Genomic DNA, 18,369 nt, shown 5'->3' with positions numbered 1-18,369 from the left:
TTTCTTAACATCAAGATCTTCACGTGGTTTTATCAGTGAAGAGTAACAAAAAGCTCCAACCTTCCAGGGTGGAGGAATGATACAGGAGCCCCTGATTGGTCCTGCTGCAAAGGGAAGGGCTCCCTATTTGGAGGGCTGGCGTGTGGTAGAGAGGCCCCCTCCTCCGACAGCGCCTATATAGCTGAGTGGTGGCCTAGGGAAGGCACTCCGGAGAAGTGAGGATTCCAAGCTTCAGAGGCCACAATAGCAGAGATCTGAGGTATGTGGTGGGGGATTTCCCAGACCAAGCAGTGGCTTGTGACTTCCCTTCCAGGCCTCCCCCCCACCTCCTGTCCCAGGCAGGGAGGGATGCTTGAGCTGTCTCATTCATTCCTAGCTGCTTCTGTATTCCTATGCTCTGATGCTACTGGGAACTGGTAGGTACTTTAGGGCTAACTGGTGGGAATTTTGTTGCTACTTTTAAGCCCTTGTCTGTGAAAACTTAAGTCCTGTCTCAAGAAATCTGTGCTTTCACTTAAAATAAAATGGTTTTGGGGGGTGGGGCTCACTCTCAAATGTCTTTTTTGCTATTACTCTTATTTAAGATTTTACTACCACAAGGTAGTCTAACACCATGGCCCTTATTTGGAAGACCAATGAATATTTCGTTTGTACTTGGACTTCTTTGGGAAAAAGTTGCTTTGGTTCATTGGGGTGATTGGGGTGGGAGGCATTAGAGGCTTTGTGCTTTACCCATAGAAGGCCTGAGACAGGCAGGGCTCACAAGAATGGGGCAGTGAGGCCCCTTTGCATCCTCCATAGATGACAAGGTATGCTCTTAGGCTGGGAGAGCTTGGGTCTTCTTTTGTTTTTGGTTTTTGTTCTGTAAGATAAGTACCAGTGTTGTCCCCAGAGTTAAACAGTCTAACATGAATATTGAGCCTGTCTGGGGATGCTACAGTAAGTGACAGAGGAATGCTTGCTCTGGCACTCCAGGGACCCATAGTAAATCTTTGTCTAGGTGACAGCCCTGACCTATTATGCTGTAGGACTCTCTCTATGTCCCTGGTGAACACAGGCAAAGGCCCTGGTGCTGGAACACTCTGATGTTGGCCTTCAGGGTGGATTTCCACAGTGGCCACTGTAGCTTCAGGAGCAAGATGTCACAGCTGCTAGAACTGCCAGTGAAGGGGAGTGGGGCAGATTCCCTGAGATTGGTACCCTCAGCTCTTTGGACCCTGAGATAGGTACCCGTGGCAGCCTCCCAAGTCTCAGTGACACCTCTTTGTGCTGATGTAGTTGTTCTCGATTTTCCTAATCTTGTGACCCTTTAATACAGTTCCTCATGCTGTGGTGACCCCCAACTACAAGATTATTTCTTTGCTATGTCATAACTGTAATTTTGCTACTGTCATGAATTGTAATATAATATTCAGGACTTCTGATATGTGACTTCCCCCCCAGGGGCCATGACCCACAGGTTGAGAACCACTGCTCTAACCGCTCTCAGAATCCCTCAACAGCCCTGATTTCTGTTGGCTTAGAAGCCATCATGCCCCTAGCAACACAAACCATTAACTGCACCTACCCCTGAATTCTTCACAGGACTCGGTTATTGGTGTGTGATCTCAGAATCAACGTTCAGTTCGAGCTGGTCACCTAGTACATGCAGCTTAGGGCAAATTACTAGATATCTCTGAATCCCAGGACAAGTTACAAAAATCAGATAAAAGTATTTTCTCCTTGTGAGAATTAGATCATACTATAAACAGGCTTAACATTGTATAAGGGCCGACACTTAATAAGCTTGTGATAAAAAGCTATTAGGATGAACAGAGGGTATATTGTCCCTGAGTGAGACTGGGAACACTCCTGACAGCACATTTTGATGGTGACATAAGATACTGGGACCTCTGACTACATGTCCACTCTCCCCTTCTCCTCCAACTGAGCCTCCTCCTCTCACCGATCTCCTTAGAACCAGCAGCCAGTATCTGGGAGTAGACAGCAGAACCAGTCTGAAATGGTGCCAACTCAGGGCACTAGAAAGTAAGAAAGACTAGGTCAGGCCCTTTGATTCCAACTCTCACCACCCAGGGATCATTAGCTTGAAAGATTAGACAACACAGGAGAAAGCTGCCTTCATTATGCCATTATGCGTCTGTGTTCCTATGCATGGTCAACAGCTCTGACCCAAACCGCCAACATCAGACCAAGAGGAGTAACCCCTGGCCAAAACAAAGAGAGCGAGCTGGCAGTGACCCTGAGCAGCCTGTGCATGGGACATCATTATGATCTGAGGATTCCTTTAAAATCTGTCACTCATTGGAGGGTGGGAGGCCACCTGAGGAGAGAGTGACACCCCAGTCTTTCCCTTGCAGATTCTCGCACCATGAAGAACCGTCTGGGCACATGGAGGCTGGCCATCCTCTGCATGCTGCTTGCCAGCCACCTCTCCACGGTCAAGGCGAGGGGCATAAAGCACAGGTTCAAGTGGAACCGGAAGGTCCTGCCCAGCAGCGGCCAGATCACCGAAGCCCGGGTAGCTGAGAACCGCCCAGGAGCCTTCATCAAGCAAGGCCGGAAGCTGGACATCGACTTCGGAGCAGAGGGCAACAGGTACTACGCCGCCAACTACTGGCAGTTCCCTGATGGGATCTACTACGAAGGCTGCTCTGATGCCAACGTGACCAAGGAGATGCTGGTGACCAGCTGCGTCAACGCCACCCAGGCGGCCAACCAGGCTGAGTTCTCTCGGGAGAAGCAGGATAGCAAGCTCCACCAGCGGGTCCTGTGGCGGCTGATCAAAGAGATCTGTTCCACCAAGCGCTGCGATTTCTGGCTGGAAAGGGGAGCTGCCCTGCGGATCGCCGTGGACCAACCGGCGATGGTCTGCCTGCTGGGTTTCATTTGGTTTATTGTGAAATAAACAGCAATGGAGTTGGCAGCCACAGAGGTGAGCTGGTGGGCAAAGGTGGACAGAGGTAGCCCAGTTTCCCTCTCTAGCCCCCGAGTGTCCTGAAAGTACAACGGCACTTCAGAAGTCCCTCCCAAGTACACACACACACACACACACACACACACACAAACACACCCGTGTTTGATAAAGTGGTTCAGTGTCCCCATGTTCCACCCCTGTGGGACCTGGCTTGTTCCTGCCTTTACAAACCAGCCAAAGAATGCAAGAATTGTCCTGTGCATTCCACCTGATTTTCCAACTCCAGGAAACTGAGGCTCACATTGCTGGGTCCCACTCCAGTGCAGTTAGAAAACAGCAGAGCTAGTTTCCCCTGGCCCGTCTTCCCTCAGGTTTTCTGCTCTGTGTAGCCTAGAACTGCCTCCTGATCCCTTCAAGACTCGGGCCCAAGTGCAGTCCTGAATGTAGAGTGAAATGTTGAAGTCACACCCTGAACTGAGTGGGAAGCCCTGAGCTACAGCTGTGCACCTTGACACCTTACCCGAGACTACAATATAACAGAAGTTAAACTGAAGTAGACGTGACACTAGACAAAGGCTCAGATATCAGATTGTAGGGAAATTTGCCACTCACCTCCCAGAGAGCAGCTTCAGGGCAGAATGTGTTTGTGGTGTCTAGATGCTTCTTCACAAAGATGGTGTTTGCTGTTTGGGCCCTTGCAATGTCTGCAAAGTTAAGAAAACCTTTGTAAGTGACACATTTGCATGTGGGATGTGTGTGTGTGTGTGTGTGTGCGTTTATTACTTTGTTTTTCTAGATAGGATTTTCTCTATATAAGCCCAGGTTAGCCCCCAAATCATGATCTTCTGACTTTTGCCTCCTGAATGTTGGGATTACAGACATGCCATCAAACCCAATGTGTGTTTACTTCTGATGTCCCCTGGCTGTGTGTGTGTGTGTCTGTGTGTGTGCATGCACGTGTGCACACACGCGTTCTGGCCTATGATGCTCGCTTTGCACAGAGCTCTCTGCAATTGCTATCCATTTTTAAAGCCAATTTGATAAGACCTAATCTCCGTGAATCATTTAACATTCCAAAAATACAATTATTGCCCAAAAACCCTAAGAGAAATGATATTTTTAGGGAGAACCAATAAAGAATTGCTGTGTGCCATCACAAGAACTGATATGTGAATTTAAATATGTTTTAAAGATATGAACATTACCTAAATGCTTAAAAATCTTTTAAGATTCTTCTGCAGGCTTTCCTCACCTTTCAGGACCCCAGGCGTTGGTGAACGGTGTCTGGAGATAACTGCTTCTGGGTGTAGTTTCTTGTGACAGGAGCATCTGCCGGGGGTCGGGTATTGTCAAAGGATTCATCTGCAACATTTCAGAACACGAGTGCTGATAGCAGTACCTCACGTGCTTAGTTCCCACTGCTATTGGTTATTCTCAAGGACACTTCTGGGAGGCTTCACGTGGTAAAAGGACATGAAGCAGGGCGGAACCTTTACCACTGGACCGACAGCCCAGAGAAACCAGCCTGCTGCAGGACTCCATTGCTGCCAAGACACACCTCCTCAGTCTGTCTACTGATCCCAAACCAGAGAGCAGGGAGAAGCCCAGAACACACAGTTTATCCCTTGCGTGCCATTTTAAGTATCAAGCAATTAAAAAAGGAATACTTCTTAGATGGTGACATCGGTGTTTCAGCTCCAGGCTTAAGGCTTAGTTACCAAAGCGCACAAAGCCATGGACATCCAAGTTCCTTCCGGCGTGAAAACGCTTAGGCTAGACAGAGTCCATGCTCCACGATTGCTGTGTTCTCTCAGACCATTGGTTGTCACACCCCATGAACCTAACCGCGACAGCCAATGAGTGTCCATGTGATTTGACTGCAAAATTCTCCTGTTTGGTTTCTAGCGGAGATGTCCTTGCTCTTACTTACAGATCAGGAGGGGTTTTCTTAGCCCTTCTAAGTGTTCCTGAGTTAAAACATGTGCGTTGTAGAGCAGCGCAAACTGACAGCAAGTAAAAGGGGGCGGGGCTGTACTTCCAGCATCCAATTCTGTCCACACAGTTTTCACCTCTCCAGACTCCCCACTCCTTTACTGATTTGCAACTGCAAATATAGCAGTTTGCAAGCCTAATATAGAATCAGGGCGGTAGATCTCTTAAAGTTTTACTTGACTTCATTTAATGCTTTCTGTCCATTTTTTAATGACTTTTGTTTTCTTGTTTCTCCAGCCCTATCCCCTCCTTCTACCCCAGGTATGAGACCTGTACCCCTTTACTGTGTTTAAATATAAAGACGAGGGCTTTCATTTTGTTTCATTACAACCTTTAAAATACAACGATCATTTGTATAATATTTGTTTCTCTGCGGTTTGTATTCCTGACTTAATGGAATGCCATTAAACACTCTGGATCAGTATCTAACTAGTTAACATCTAAAGAGTCCTTTTGAAATATTCCACAGTTCAGATGTGCTGCAAGTGACTTAATAATCTCCTTGTTGACAATCTTCAGATTGTTCTTATCTTGCAAACAATAAACACCTGTATACAGACAGCCCCGGTGTGTGGTGGTTTTATTTCTGCAGAAAAGATTCACTGCTGCAGAATCCCTAAGACAAAGCAGATCTATAACTGAGACTTTATTAGGCACCCCTTGGTTGTGCAGTGGCACAGCTGGTGATGCTGTCTTTGAAGTGTGAGTAGCTGGAGACCACTCCTTCCAACACTGCTTAAGCAGAGGGCACACAGAAGCTTCCTGAGACCCCAAAGACCATTCAGAGAGCCCCAACCCATCAACATTGTCTAGTCCAGACCTGGTCCTTGTCTTAAAGCATGTGGAAGAGAAATCTGAACATTAGAGTGTGAACCTGTGGGCCTTCTACACAGAAGGCAGTGTCTTCAGGCTCTATGTCCCCCAGTAAGACGAATTCCCAGGGCAAAGTTTGGCCTTGACCTTTTGATTGACTCAATAAAGTTGCACATGCCAGTCCTGCATTCCAGTGAGAATGTTCCAGATTACCAGGCTCATAGGGAACTAAGATGGAACCCTGTTGCAACAGCACCCTCTCCTTTCAGCGTAAGCAAAAGACCAACATCTCTCCCAAGACCTTTGTGCCCCACATGGCCCAGAAGGCATCTGCCAGCCTCCAGAAGAACCACCTGTGGGCTTTGTGAGATGTGTCCCTAGCAATGTCTATGGCAGTCCCTACCTCAAGTTCTCTAACCTCCAGTAACTGGCCTGGGTGCTGACTCATTGAATCAGGGACCTCAAGGCTTGCTTCACTTGCAGTATAAACACCCACAACTTCTACCCAGAACTTTCTCCACTATGTAAAGCTAGACAAAGGTTCTCTAATGTGCCTGGGTATTCCCACATGCCACACTACCAGAGTCTGTACTGAAACAGTGCAGGAGGGCTCACATGCCCAAAGGTGGACCGCATTGAACTAGAACACTCTTGTCAGGGGAATGAAGAAGCCCTTCACCAGTGTGCATTGTCATTGTGACATGTTTCCCCCCCATGTCTATTACGCCCCTCCCAGGGGAAGCTTAGGTACAACTCTATTGAAGAGTAGACCAGTTGGCAAGCATGGCCAAGCCAGCAACCATAGCAGCAGATGCCCTTCCTGCCCCAAGGCTATAAGTCAAACAAGCTCAGAGTTCTCTTCAGTATCTCACTGCTAGCAGAGATCCATTTCAACTAGGCACCCAAATTTCTTGGTGCAAGGCAAAGGATCAGACCATCCTGCCAGTGGGAATGCAAGACCTTGTCAATAGGAATAAGTTAGGCATTCCTGGAAGAGCAGAAGTAAGCTACTGTGCATTAAGACATCCCTAAACCTAAACTGGCCAAAGAAAGGCCCAAAGAAATACATTAAGCTTGTCCCTTGGCAAATTGGAACTATGACTTAGGTTTGGGGCCTGGGAGAGTGCCACCTTTGAGCAGAAATAGGCACCAAGAATGACCAAGGTCCCGTCCTCTGGACTCCAAAGCCAGAAGCTGTTACACAACAAGCATTGAACCAGATAGATAGTGGAAGGATTGGCTTCTCTGATATTGTATTGGAAGTATCAGACAAGAATAAGCCACATGAGCTGACCATTCTCATCCATAAAGACCTTCCGGGCTGGCACACAGGTGACCCTCCAAACTGTACATCTTCCAGTACTCAGTCGTCACCTCCTTTCCCAAGACGCCTCCCTGTGCACTGATCCCGTAGGCCCACCCACCTGGGGATTCCCAGATTCTATTTTGGTGCTAACTCTTTTGTGGAAGTGTTGCCTTCTGAAACAATGTAAATTGTTTTAACTCCAGCCGACTTGGCCAAAAGCTGTGGAAGGAAATTGGCAAGAGACAGAAAGGAACTAGAGGAAGCCGGAAACAAGCCGGTCCTGGCCAGAGGTGCCAATCTGCACAGCTGGCCTCCCTGGAGGGAGGTGGGGCAGGGAGATGGACAGTGTCGGGGATGGTGAAGAGCAATGGACAGCACACCCATGGGTGCCCAAGGAAGAAGTCCTCATTCATGTCATTAGAAATGAAGTGAGTCCTGGGCCTTAAGGAGTTGACTCTTAGCTCCCCTCCCGCAAGCAACCCCTACGGACAGTTCAGCACCTCGGAGAGGGGCTTCTAAGGACACAGCCCTGAATAGCACTGGGTCAAGGCAACAGCTGCATTAGTGTATGGGTCTAGGATTTTTAAGTCCGTACTGAAGCTTCCTACATTTTTAGCTAGATTTTGTTTGGTTGGTTGGTTGATTGGTTGGTTGTTTGGTTGGTTGGTTTGGGTTGGGTTTTTTTTTTTTTTCCGCTCCATTCTACCTAGCACTCAAGAACAAAAAGGAATGGAGTGTAACTGGCCGACATCCACAAGGCCCTGGATTCAACCCTCAGAATGAGAGAGAGAGAGAGAAAGAGAGAGAGAGCGAGAGAGGGAGGGAGGGACAGAGGGAGGGAGGGAGGGAGGGAGGGAGGGAGAGAGAGATTGGGGAAAGAGGATAAAAGCTTGAATAAGCCAGAACATGTCGTCCTTGGGTCTAGAAATGCAGCAGCCGTGAAGAGCACTGCTTGTTCTTCAGAAGATTTGGGTCCCATTCCTAGCATTTACATGGCAACTCACAACTGTCTGTAACTCCAGCTCCAGCAGATCTGATGTCGTCTCCTGGCCTCTGCATATTCCAGCCACACACACTGTTCACAAACATACATGCAAGCAAGACACCCACACGCTTAAAACATAATAAAAATAAAATAAAACCAAAAACAGAATCATAGTTTCTCCTCTGCTTTCCTTTGATTTCTGAGCAGAATCAAAGAACTACTCCTGGATGAACTTGGTGTTGTCTGTAGTTTTGTTCCTCTTGTCTGAGAGGATGCTGACCTGGACAGACAGATGTTCCCAGAAGCTGTTGGGCCCTCACCTGGGACAGGCTTTGGCTTCCATCATTTTCTGTATGGCCCTCACATCCACATTTCAAGGCCATTGGCCCTCTGCCTTTGCCGATGGATTTTACGTAGGTCAGATAACTTTTCCTCTGGGTACCAGCACATCTGCTCACTTAGTGCCAGTGTCTCAGATGATGTTCACTGTTGCCTCACCCTGGGAGTTCTGTGAGCTCACCACACCTTCTGCCCACATCTGGAGCTTCTATGCTGGACCACAGTGGTGGAAGAGAGAGACACCATCCCTACATGTGTACCTGTGCATAATCAGAAGTGTGGTAGTATGCCATTTTGGGGTGGGGTATACTATTGGTCACTTTCTATGGTGCATATAGTGACATGGACAGTTTCAAGGTACCAGCTTCACATTACTAACTGTAAAATGTGACCTAGCTAATATATGTAACGCTTGAGAACCAGATTGACTGGCGCCAACACAACTTTCAATTTATTTTATAAGCTTTACACATATTAGTTACTTTCCATAAAGAGTTTCTATAGCTTCCCTTCAAGTCAGAGCTCACAGCAGCTCAGCTGGATGAATGAAAGCCTTCCCTCCCTCTGCCAGCTGGAGACCCGGAACTAGGTGGGCCCAGAAAGAACTGAGCAGAGAAGAGATGTAGCCCAGGTCATGTTTGGGTTGAGGATAATTTAGCAGTGACTGTGACTTCCTCTTCCATGCCCAATGGCCCACCGAGTTGTTCAGACATTGTACTGATTAAATCACCACCACCGAGCCGGGCGGTGGTGGCTCACGCCTTTAATCCCAGCACTTGGGAGGCAGAGGCAGGCGGATTTCTGAGTTCAAGGCCAGCCTGTTCTACAGAGTGAGTTCCAGGACAGCCAGGGCTACACAGAGAAACCCTGTTTCAAAAAACCAAAAAAAAAATCACCACCACCAGCTTCCTGTGTTCCTAGTCTGATGGAGACACGAGAAGGGGCCAGCTAAAGCCAAATGTCCTCAGGTGTAGCTCAGCGGCAGAGGGGAGGAGAGGGAAGAGGGTGGGCCCAAGATGTCCCAGGAAGCCATGAAGACTCTGGCAGCTACTCTTTGGACACCTTGCTCTGTGAGAGAGAAGTATGGAAGGCCTCAGGAAAGTGGAGGCCATGGCCAGGGTTGCATTCCTGGAAATAGCTCCACACTGTGGGGATTGGCTGCAGAACTGTGGAGAGATGGCTGAGCGGAGTTTGGAACACACAGGTTGGGGTGTTGCACTTGGATAGTGCTTCTGCCTAGCTCCCTCATGAACACTACCTGTTTTATATATTTCTCCTACTAAGAAGGTGCTGGATCCCAGGGTTCCTCCAGCCCAGGACCCTGCTCAGGCCTCACTACAGAGCCAGGCCACTCGCTCTATTGGGTTTTTCATCACAAGGTCTCCCAGTTCCACTACACAGGGACTCATTTCAGCATTTCCAGAGGGCTTGTCCAGGGAATATCTATTCTATACCCAATGGGAATGGCTTGTGTTTTCTATTTGACCTTTGCTGAAAGGGGAGTATTACTATGAAATCTCAAACCATCTTAGGCCCATGTCCCACAATTATGGGTAAGTAATAGAGTCTTAGAGGGTCTGACATGTAACTATAGAGCTCAGAATGGGGACTTTTAACTGGTCCCCCAGTCATCAGAGACAAGACATGGACACAATCCAACAAGAGGAAAGATGGAAGTTTATGTGTTTTAATCTGTGCAAGGCCTGGTTATCCTACAGGAGAGGACATGCCTTGGAGTCTGAAGGGCCAGGAAGGAACAGCACATTCTGTGCACCCTGAGCTTCTGGTGTGAGTCCAACGTAGACTGAGTGAGGAATGGTAAGAAACGAACCAGAGAGCAGATAGCAGGACACAGTGAGCCTCCTATGTAGACCAAAATGAACCCAGGCAAGCAGCCCACACTGGTCTCATGTCACGTTTGGGAATAGGATTGACTGGGCTGGGCTGGGCTGGGCTGGGCTGGCCACAGATGCACAGTGAGGGGGCCTACCACACAGACTCTTCAGCTGCAATAGCTGATTAGTCTGGAACATTAACAAGCAAAGGGGCTTTGAGTATTAAATAAAAGGTTTCCACAGTCTGGAAGGCAGGGAAGATCTCCCCACAGAGGTGATGAATGGGTTGAGACTGAAGATTGAGTCAGGAGGAAACACACGAAAAACTCACTCCCAGCCACCTAGGGAACATGCTTGGCAATTTCTAATAGTTACACATGTAGCCTAAGCAATTCCAGTCCTAAGCCTGTACCCAAAAGAAACGTTCACAGCAGCCTTTTGCAACAGGGAGTAGATTAGCGTAGCTCCACACAGAGCTGCTCAGGGCCGAAGGAAAGCATTGTTGGTAACAGCTGAGGGAGAAGGATGTGCACAAATCTCAGAGTTTATCACTGAGCAGAGAGATGCTCAAGACGTTCACATTGCACTGCTGTCTCTATGGGGTGCAAGAACAGACAAAACCCACCCGTGGCAATACAGGGCAGAATGGAGCAAAATGGCTGCTTAAAAAGATGAAAAAAAAAACCCTAAAGATAGAAGTTTCTGTTTTAATCTGTGTTGTGGTTCTGCAGATTTACACATGCTGAATTTTTTCCACTTTCCTGACCCTTGCATTGGTAATCTTTGATCTAATTATTTAACTTCTTTGTTTTATGATGTGTTGGAGGAACCCAAACCCTTACACACACTGGGCAAGTGCTCCATCACTGAGCGATGCATGAAGCCTCCTCTTTGAACTTCAGCTCCTTCGTCCAAACAGTGAGTGTGGCACCTCCCTCCCTGGAAAGCCCTCAAGAAAATCAAGCAAGAGGTTGCCTTAGAACTAAGGGTTGTGTCACTGTGTCAAGATAAAATGTAGGATCTTAAGTCAAGAAGTTAAACAAGCTGAATCCAGTCTAAGAGAACAGTCTTCCTCCTTCTCTCCTCTTGCTGTCTTGTGCTAGGGTCTCCTACAGGAGGTCCCCACCCCACCATTTCTGGATGGAATGTGGTGGGCCAATACAACATGGAAGGTCAGGGAGTCTCTTGGTTCAGAAAGTTCTGTGCACGAAGTGCACAGCTGGGGGCCTCTGGGTGGATGTGCAGGATGGATGCATCACAGCCACCAGCCCCACGTGCATCTCAAACACTAAGGACAGCTCCCAAAGAGGACTCAATTCCCCTTAGCTCCAGCCTGCTGTGAGCCTGGGCTCAAAGATCACATGGGTCTGATCACTTGAGGATGGGAGCTAGAGTCACGGAGCAAATAAACAAACAGCAAAGACTTTAATCTGTGAGGAGAAAAAAAAAGATCCATCTGACCCTTGACCATCCTGGCAGCCCCATCAGTCCTTGCCACGTTTCTACTTCAGCCGCTTTGACAAAGGATAGATGATTTCACAATGCCAAGTCTGGTGAGCAGGTTAGCCAGCTTCTGAAGCTCTGAAATACCAGTACCTTTCCCACTGGCCGATGACACTAGCCACTACATTAGTTACTCTTTTGTTGCTGCAATTAAATGCCCGAGGAACAGCATAAGAAAGAAAAGTCTCATCTGGACTCACAGTTAGAAGGTAGATTCCATCATAGCAAGAATGGCATGGCAGCCAGAGCCTGAATCAGGGTCACATTGCATCTGTAGTTAGGAAGCAGAGAGATGAATGCTGGTGTTCTGCTCCTGTGATGGTTTGAATGAGAATGGCCCCAATAGCCTCATATGTCTGACTAGTTGGTTCCCCAATCAGTAGAACTGTTTGGGAAGGATTAGGAGGTGTGGCCTTGTTGGAGGAGGTGTGTCACTGGGAGCAGCTTTGAAGTTTCAAGACTCACCACTCCCTGTCTGACTGTCTCTGCCTCCTACTTGCAGATCAAGATGTGAGCTCTCCACTGTTCCTGCCACCAGGCCTTCACTCATGGACTCTACCCCCTGAAACTATAAGTCTAAACTAAGCATCTTCTTTATAAGTTGCTGTGGGGCAGTGGACCATGAGAGGTAGCCTGGTCCTCAGTTGAGCTAAAGGCTTTGAAGCCCTGGAGACCCTGAAGGGACAGCAGGAGTTTTACCTGCTCCCGGTAACCAGGCCCTGTAGCCCCAACCCTATAGATTTGCGGCCATCAGTCATATATGGGCAATGCCTCTAAGCCCTTCCACATGTCAATGTCTCCATGCCCTTCCACATGTAGATTAGGCATCCCTAACATCTCAGACCAAGACAATGACCTGTAAGTCACATAAAAAAAAAAAAAAACATGAAAAAGACATGACATGTAAGTCACATTAAAAAAAAAAATGAAAAAGACATGGAAAAGAGACATGACCTGTAGTCACATAGGCTCAAGACAGAGATCTCCATGCTAATGAGGTACCTAGAGGTCTGAAGGGCATGCCAAAAAGATTCCCTTCCCAGACATTTCTCCCTGCAAAAGGTATTTAATCTCAGACCCACCCTGTCTCTGTCTCTGCCTCCTACTTGCAGATCAAGATGTGAGCTCTCCACTGTTCCTGCCACCAGGCCTTCACTCATGGACTCTACCCCCTGAAACTATAAGGCTAAACTAAGCATCTTCTTTATAAGTTGCTGTGAGGCAGTGGACCATGAGAGGTATGGCTTTACACATCCACTTTCCACGATAGCAATAAATGGTTTGAAACCACACACTGTCTCTTTACATCAAGATCTGCTGTGGAGAGCCATGGAGAAGGCCTTCGCCTATAGAGCCGCCACCTAATTACCTGTAGAAGGCTCCCATTCACAATTGCCACCAAGTCTGCCACAGTCAAGCCAAGGACTCTCCCCATGGGACTGGCTGTAGCTCCCCTTTTCCCCCTGTCAGAGACTAGATCCAGCCTATGGGCCCAGACTCCATTCTCAGCTCTTCTGCAACTTCCAGTGGTGCCTGGGTGACCAAAGGCCTGAGAACCACACAGCTTGCTGCAAGCCCCTTGACCCCTAAGCCAGCTTCCCGTATCTCAGACTGTGCTTCCCCACTCCTGGAGTGGTGTACCAGGGCTTACCTACAACCCAGCACCTGCCCCGGCAACAGCATGGGGTAAGCTCAGTCAAACTCCCCATGTCCCACCTCCCCAAGCAGCTGCGCCCTAGGGCAGAGCAGACGCTGGACCCACAATCCTACAAGTTGCTGTGGTCACAGTATCACAACAACAGAAAAGTAACACAGTTCATTTTCTCCTTTTTCTTAGTTCTAGACCCCAGCAGACTTGGAGCTGCCCACACTTAAGGTGGGTCTTTTCACCTCGACTGACCTGCTCTAGATAGCTCCACACATAGACTCCCAGACGCTTGCCTCGGGGATGATTCCTGCCACATTAATAATCAATAGTAATAGTCACACCAGGCAATCAAACATGCTTTGGGCATTCGTTTCTAAACTACAACTATGCACCATAGTTCAGCCTAAAAGCTTTATAAAGCATATGCTAAAAACATCTGACAGTATTTAACATGAAATCTAGGGCAATTGCTTATGGAGAGATGTTATTCTTAACATTACATATGCATCATACATGTGATGAGAATAGTTTCGACTTCTAATTATAGAGAAAGTTCACAAAAAAAAAAGCTGCTTCTTGGCTCATGCTTAGAATGTGCATGCAGACAGCTGCACCCTAGGCTCTGCCCTCCCTGAGCCACAGCTCAGGTCTATGAGATGCACCTTGAGACAAGAAACAGGACACACCAAGGAATGAGTGCTTGCTGGTGAGCACAGGCCATTGGGGGACTCCCCCCCCCCCCCATACAATCCATCCCTGAGTCAGTACAGGTCCTCTGCCATGGAGGCATGTGTCCATCCTACCAGCTTCCTGCACAGGACTATCTTCATCTGGACTGGTCAAATCCTATGCCTAGGAAGGCACAGCACCCTTACATTTACCAGTTGGTTATGCTGCACTGTCTTAGCTGCCGGCCTTGTTCCTTCTCCCAAGCAGCCATGTGGGTCCTTGAGTTCAAGGATTAGAATACTGCTCTTGCATCACTCAGCACCTGACACAGAGCTGAGTACGTCCGACCAGTGAATGAATGAATGAATGAATGAATGAGTCAGCGAGTGAATGAATGTGCAGTGGAAGCCACATTTCTTTCTTCCTGCTACTCCCACACCCACTTAGGAGATTCTGTTTTTGTATGTCGTTGCTATAGCAACATCTTTACAAGTAGCTCAAGGTTGTCTGGTATGAATTTCTTTCCCTTCACACTAAGATGAAAGTTCAATTACTCTAGAGTTTAACTGCACCCTAAGAAGCACACAATTGTTGAAGAGAAATATGAGTATTTATGAGAACATCCTTTCTTCGGAAACAACTCAAGCTGTAAACATGTGGGACTCTAAGAGGAAAACAGAATGAATTGATATCATATCTATTCAATAATCCTTTTAGGGTTCCACCATGCACAGTCCACCACTTAACCCCAACAAGTGCAGAATGTAGCCCAATGCTTGCCTGCCGCTCCAGGCCTGCAAGAACCCAGCACATGCCTTTCAACACAGCAACAAGCTCCTCTAAGCCCTTTCCCCATCCTATGGAGTTGTGAAATTCACAAAGAATCAGTAAAAAGTTTTAAAAAGGGGGGGGGGGAGATGCCTTACAGCTGAATCTTATGAAGGCGTTTTCTCAACTGAGGCTCCCCTCTTCCTGATGACTCTAACCTGTGTCAAGTGGACATAAAACTAGCCAAGACAGACAGACAGACAGATTTGATATAAGATAGATAGATAGATAGATAGATAGATAGATAGATAGATAGATAGGCAGGCTCCATTTTCCGACCCTGAATTCTCACTATGATGCCCACGCTGGTCTTGAACTAGGATCTCTGCCTCAGTCTCTTAAACAGTTAGGAAAACAGGTATGTGTCAATGTGCCTGCCCAAGTGTAGGCACCAGTACTCTGAGATGACAGAAATGAGAATAGTGGCAGAGCATGATGGTGCACACCTATAATACCAGCCCCACGGAGGTGGAAGCAGGATTAGCAGCTCAAAGGCAGCCTGAGATATCACAAAAAAAAAAGAAAGAAAGAAAAGAGAGCAAGCGGAATAGCGGTTTCCTGAGGGGGTGGAGCATGGGGTCTACCTAATAGGAAGCTTGCTTGTGAAAGCCTGTGGGAGGACAAGGTCTGCCTCTGTGTGGTTACTCGGGATATGTGCAGGCTGTAATTTGGACTGGAATGTCCTGTGGAAGCCCCATCAGAAGCTTGGTCCTTGTTAGATAAAGGAGAGCCAGCAAGAGGGTTAGTTTGGGAAAAGAACTGACACAAAATCCTTATAGGAATGAGTCTTAAAACTTGGGATGAGCTTCTTTAAGGCAACAGTAGAAGGGGGCAGATTGTGGAAGGGAAACCCAGGAAAACCTCTTTAGCTTTCTCTGTCTGGGCCTGAGAACCAGAGTCCATCTGGTGTCTCACCCTCCCACACTCAAGCAGCTAAAGAGCAGCAGCCTGGGCATGGGAGTCAGAGGGACCATTCTTGGTTCTGGTGATCTGGTCATGGGACACAGCAGTCCCTGTGTGGCTCTAAGGTCGACAGCTGAGGTCTGCTGGAGACAGGGAACCTCTACAGAGAGGCTCACTACAGGGAGTCACCCCTAAACAAATAATTTCCATGCTAAATCACCTCCTCCTCTGTCAGGTATTATACAGGGACCACGATGACTCCCCAGGGCCCTTCAGCTCCAGACTATATAAAGATGGAAGAACGAAGGGCCAAGGCTAAGGCTCTGGTTATCCATCCATTGACTTTAAAATTATTAGCCATAACTGTGAGGTAGCAGAAAGGGCAAGGTCTCAACAGGTTCCACAAACTTCCTCCAAGATCAATGTGTCTTGTTGGGTAGTACTGTTTATAAAAGTAACTTTTATTCACCAGATGTAATTGTCATCTCACAGGCTTACTGCTGAATAAACTCACCCTTTCTGGTTCTTTCTGAACTCTGGCTGGTTCAACTCCACTGTTCTGGATCAAACTCCTCTCTAAGCTGACTGATTCAAATTGGCTTCTCTCGGCTTCTGATTGAATTGCTCTGCTTGGAAGGACTGCCTCTGAACTTCATGAACTGAACTGCTCTGAACTCAACTGCTTTGCTCTGAACTGAGTTCAACTGCACTCAACTGAACTTCCCTTCACACCTGACTCACTCTGCCCTGCTCTAAAGTAGCCTCTCTTTCCTGTCTGTCCTCGTAAGAGTTGGGCATATCCTATCTCAGACTCATTCTGTTAAATCTTTCTCTGATTTGTCACTTTGTCTGCCCCTCAACTAAACATCGATTTCAAACATGGCTGCTTCCTTCTACTAACTTTACTTTTATTGTGTGAGATTAAAGATGTGTATTAAGGGGGTGTCTGTATTTCAGCCAGAGGGATCTCAGGTGTGTCACTCCAGCCAGATCACACAGACAAAGGTCTTTGGATGTGATCCCTTGCCAGAGCAGCAAGCAGTGTTACTGGATTAAAATTTCTCCATAACTGTTGCTGCTACTGAGGGCAAGGCCAGCCTCAAGCAGGTCCCAAAGCACTAAGCTACACTGCTTCACTCAGGTGACATCAGGCTGGGGTGAGAGGTAACTACCTTGTCCACGGGGAGCTCAAGGACCAGAGAAATGTAAGTCTGTGTTTTGCTAGATGTTTAAATTCTCTCTTTTATACCCACCAGTTTCTCATTCACTTGGCTTGCTTAAAAACACTGGTGGGTTAGGGAGGTGGCTCAGTGGGTAAAACAATTGTCATGAAAACAGGAAGACCTGGGTTCAAATCCCTAGACACATCTAAAAATCTGGTATGAAAGTGTGTGTCCTGTTCCCAATTTCACATAAGATATTAGCGGGTTCAGAGAACCCCTGAAAGCTCAAAAGCCAGCTAGCTTGGTGACACAGCACAATGTCAAACAGTTCAGAGGTTTAGTCCATGATCATCACAGTGGGAAGCATGGTGGTATGCAGGCAGACATGGTACTAGAGAGAGGTGCCTTAGTGTTCTCTACATCTTGATCGGCAGGCAGCAGAAGTAAATGCCACGCTAGGCCTAGCTTGAGCATCTGAGACCTCAAAGCCTGTTCTCACAGTGACACACTTCTTCCAACAAGGCCACACCCACTACAAGATCACATGCCACCCCCTATGGACCTAAGGAGGCCATTTTCCTTCAAACCACACAGTCACATTCATATTTTGCTACCACATTTTGTTTCTTCCTTTAAATACCATTTCTATTTATTTATTTATTTACTTATTTATTGTATGTGAGTGTGCTTCTGTATGTGTGTGTGTAGACATCCACATGACACGTCATGCACATGGAGATAAGAACTCACGTTGAGAGAGTCTTGCCTCTCCTTTCCTATTACAGGCTCTGGAGACTCAAACTCAGATCATCAGGATTGGAGGCAAAGCACCTTTAATTGTTGAACCATTTTGCTTGCCCTTTGTTTTCTCTGTTTAATAAACTTTATTGCTTTCTACTCTCCACCAGGAAGGCCGGAAAATCTGCTGGAATTTCCCAGCAGATGTAGAAGTAGAGGGGGGAAGGAGATGCCCTCTGCCTGTGCACCTGCCCTCCCCCATGACCCAAAGCAGGAAACTGAGGCTGCAGGCAGGAGCCCTGACTGAAGGTTTAGAGAAGCCAGATCTGCAAGGATGTTGTCTGTCATGGGTAGTGAGGCTGATCCTTCTACTTGTTAACCCCCCCCCCACACACACACACACACACCTCAGGGAAAACTCGGCACCTTCTCTCTTGGAGGCCCTGCCAGTTGCATGAGAGCTGACAGGTCAGCTGAAGAGTGGGCTGAGATGACTCACAAGCTCTGTTAATGGCTATGAATGGCTCTGAATGAAGAAGTGTGGTTGGGGCTTCCAGGGGTCATTCCGAATACTGTTCTGTTGTGACCACAATGATTTCATTCTTTGTTCAACCCTGCAAGAGCTCTCCATGTTTTTCAGTACATTTGCACCATGAAAAGAATGACCTTCTGTCCTTTATCACTTCAATTCAAAACCCAACCTTCCCAACACCATCCATACAAGATGGGG

At 47.5% G+C, this 18,369-nt stretch overlaps 1 protein-coding gene across 3 annotated transcripts; it reads left to right on the top strand.

The window, feature by feature from the left end:
- Window positions 1–206: 206 nt before the first annotated feature.
- Prnd (prion like protein doppel) lies at window positions 207–5,470 on the top strand. Of its 3 annotated transcripts, none has more exons than XM_028757143.1 (3): window positions 207–259; window positions 2,361–2,935; window positions 4,177–5,470. In XM_028757143.1, exon 2 carries the CDS (start codon window positions 2,372–2,374, stop codon window positions 2,906–2,908), a length of 537 nt encoding a protein of 178 aa, XP_028612976.1. In that variant the 5' UTR covers window positions 207–259; window positions 2,361–2,371; the 3' UTR covers window positions 2,909–2,935; window positions 4,177–5,470. The 3 variants fall into 3 exon arrangements, with proteins under 3 accessions (XP_028612976.1, XP_028612968.1, XP_028612962.1); XM_028757135.1 differs by having other exon boundaries at window positions 4,147–5,470; XM_028757129.1 differs by lacking the exon at window positions 207–259 and adding an exon at window positions 391–416.
- The last annotated feature ends 12,899 nt before the right edge of the window (window positions 5,471–18,369 follow it).

This window comes from Grammomys surdaster, unplaced genomic scaffold (assembly GCF_004785775.1).
Source record: "Grammomys surdaster isolate TR1022 unplaced genomic scaffold, NIH_TR_1.0 129, whole genome shotgun sequence".
In the NCBI taxonomy this organism is placed as follows: domain Eukaryota; kingdom Metazoa; phylum Chordata; class Mammalia; order Rodentia; family Muridae; genus Grammomys; species Grammomys surdaster.
Note: the sequence above shows the minus strand (reverse complement) of the source record. Positions and strands in the feature narration are given on the sequence as shown.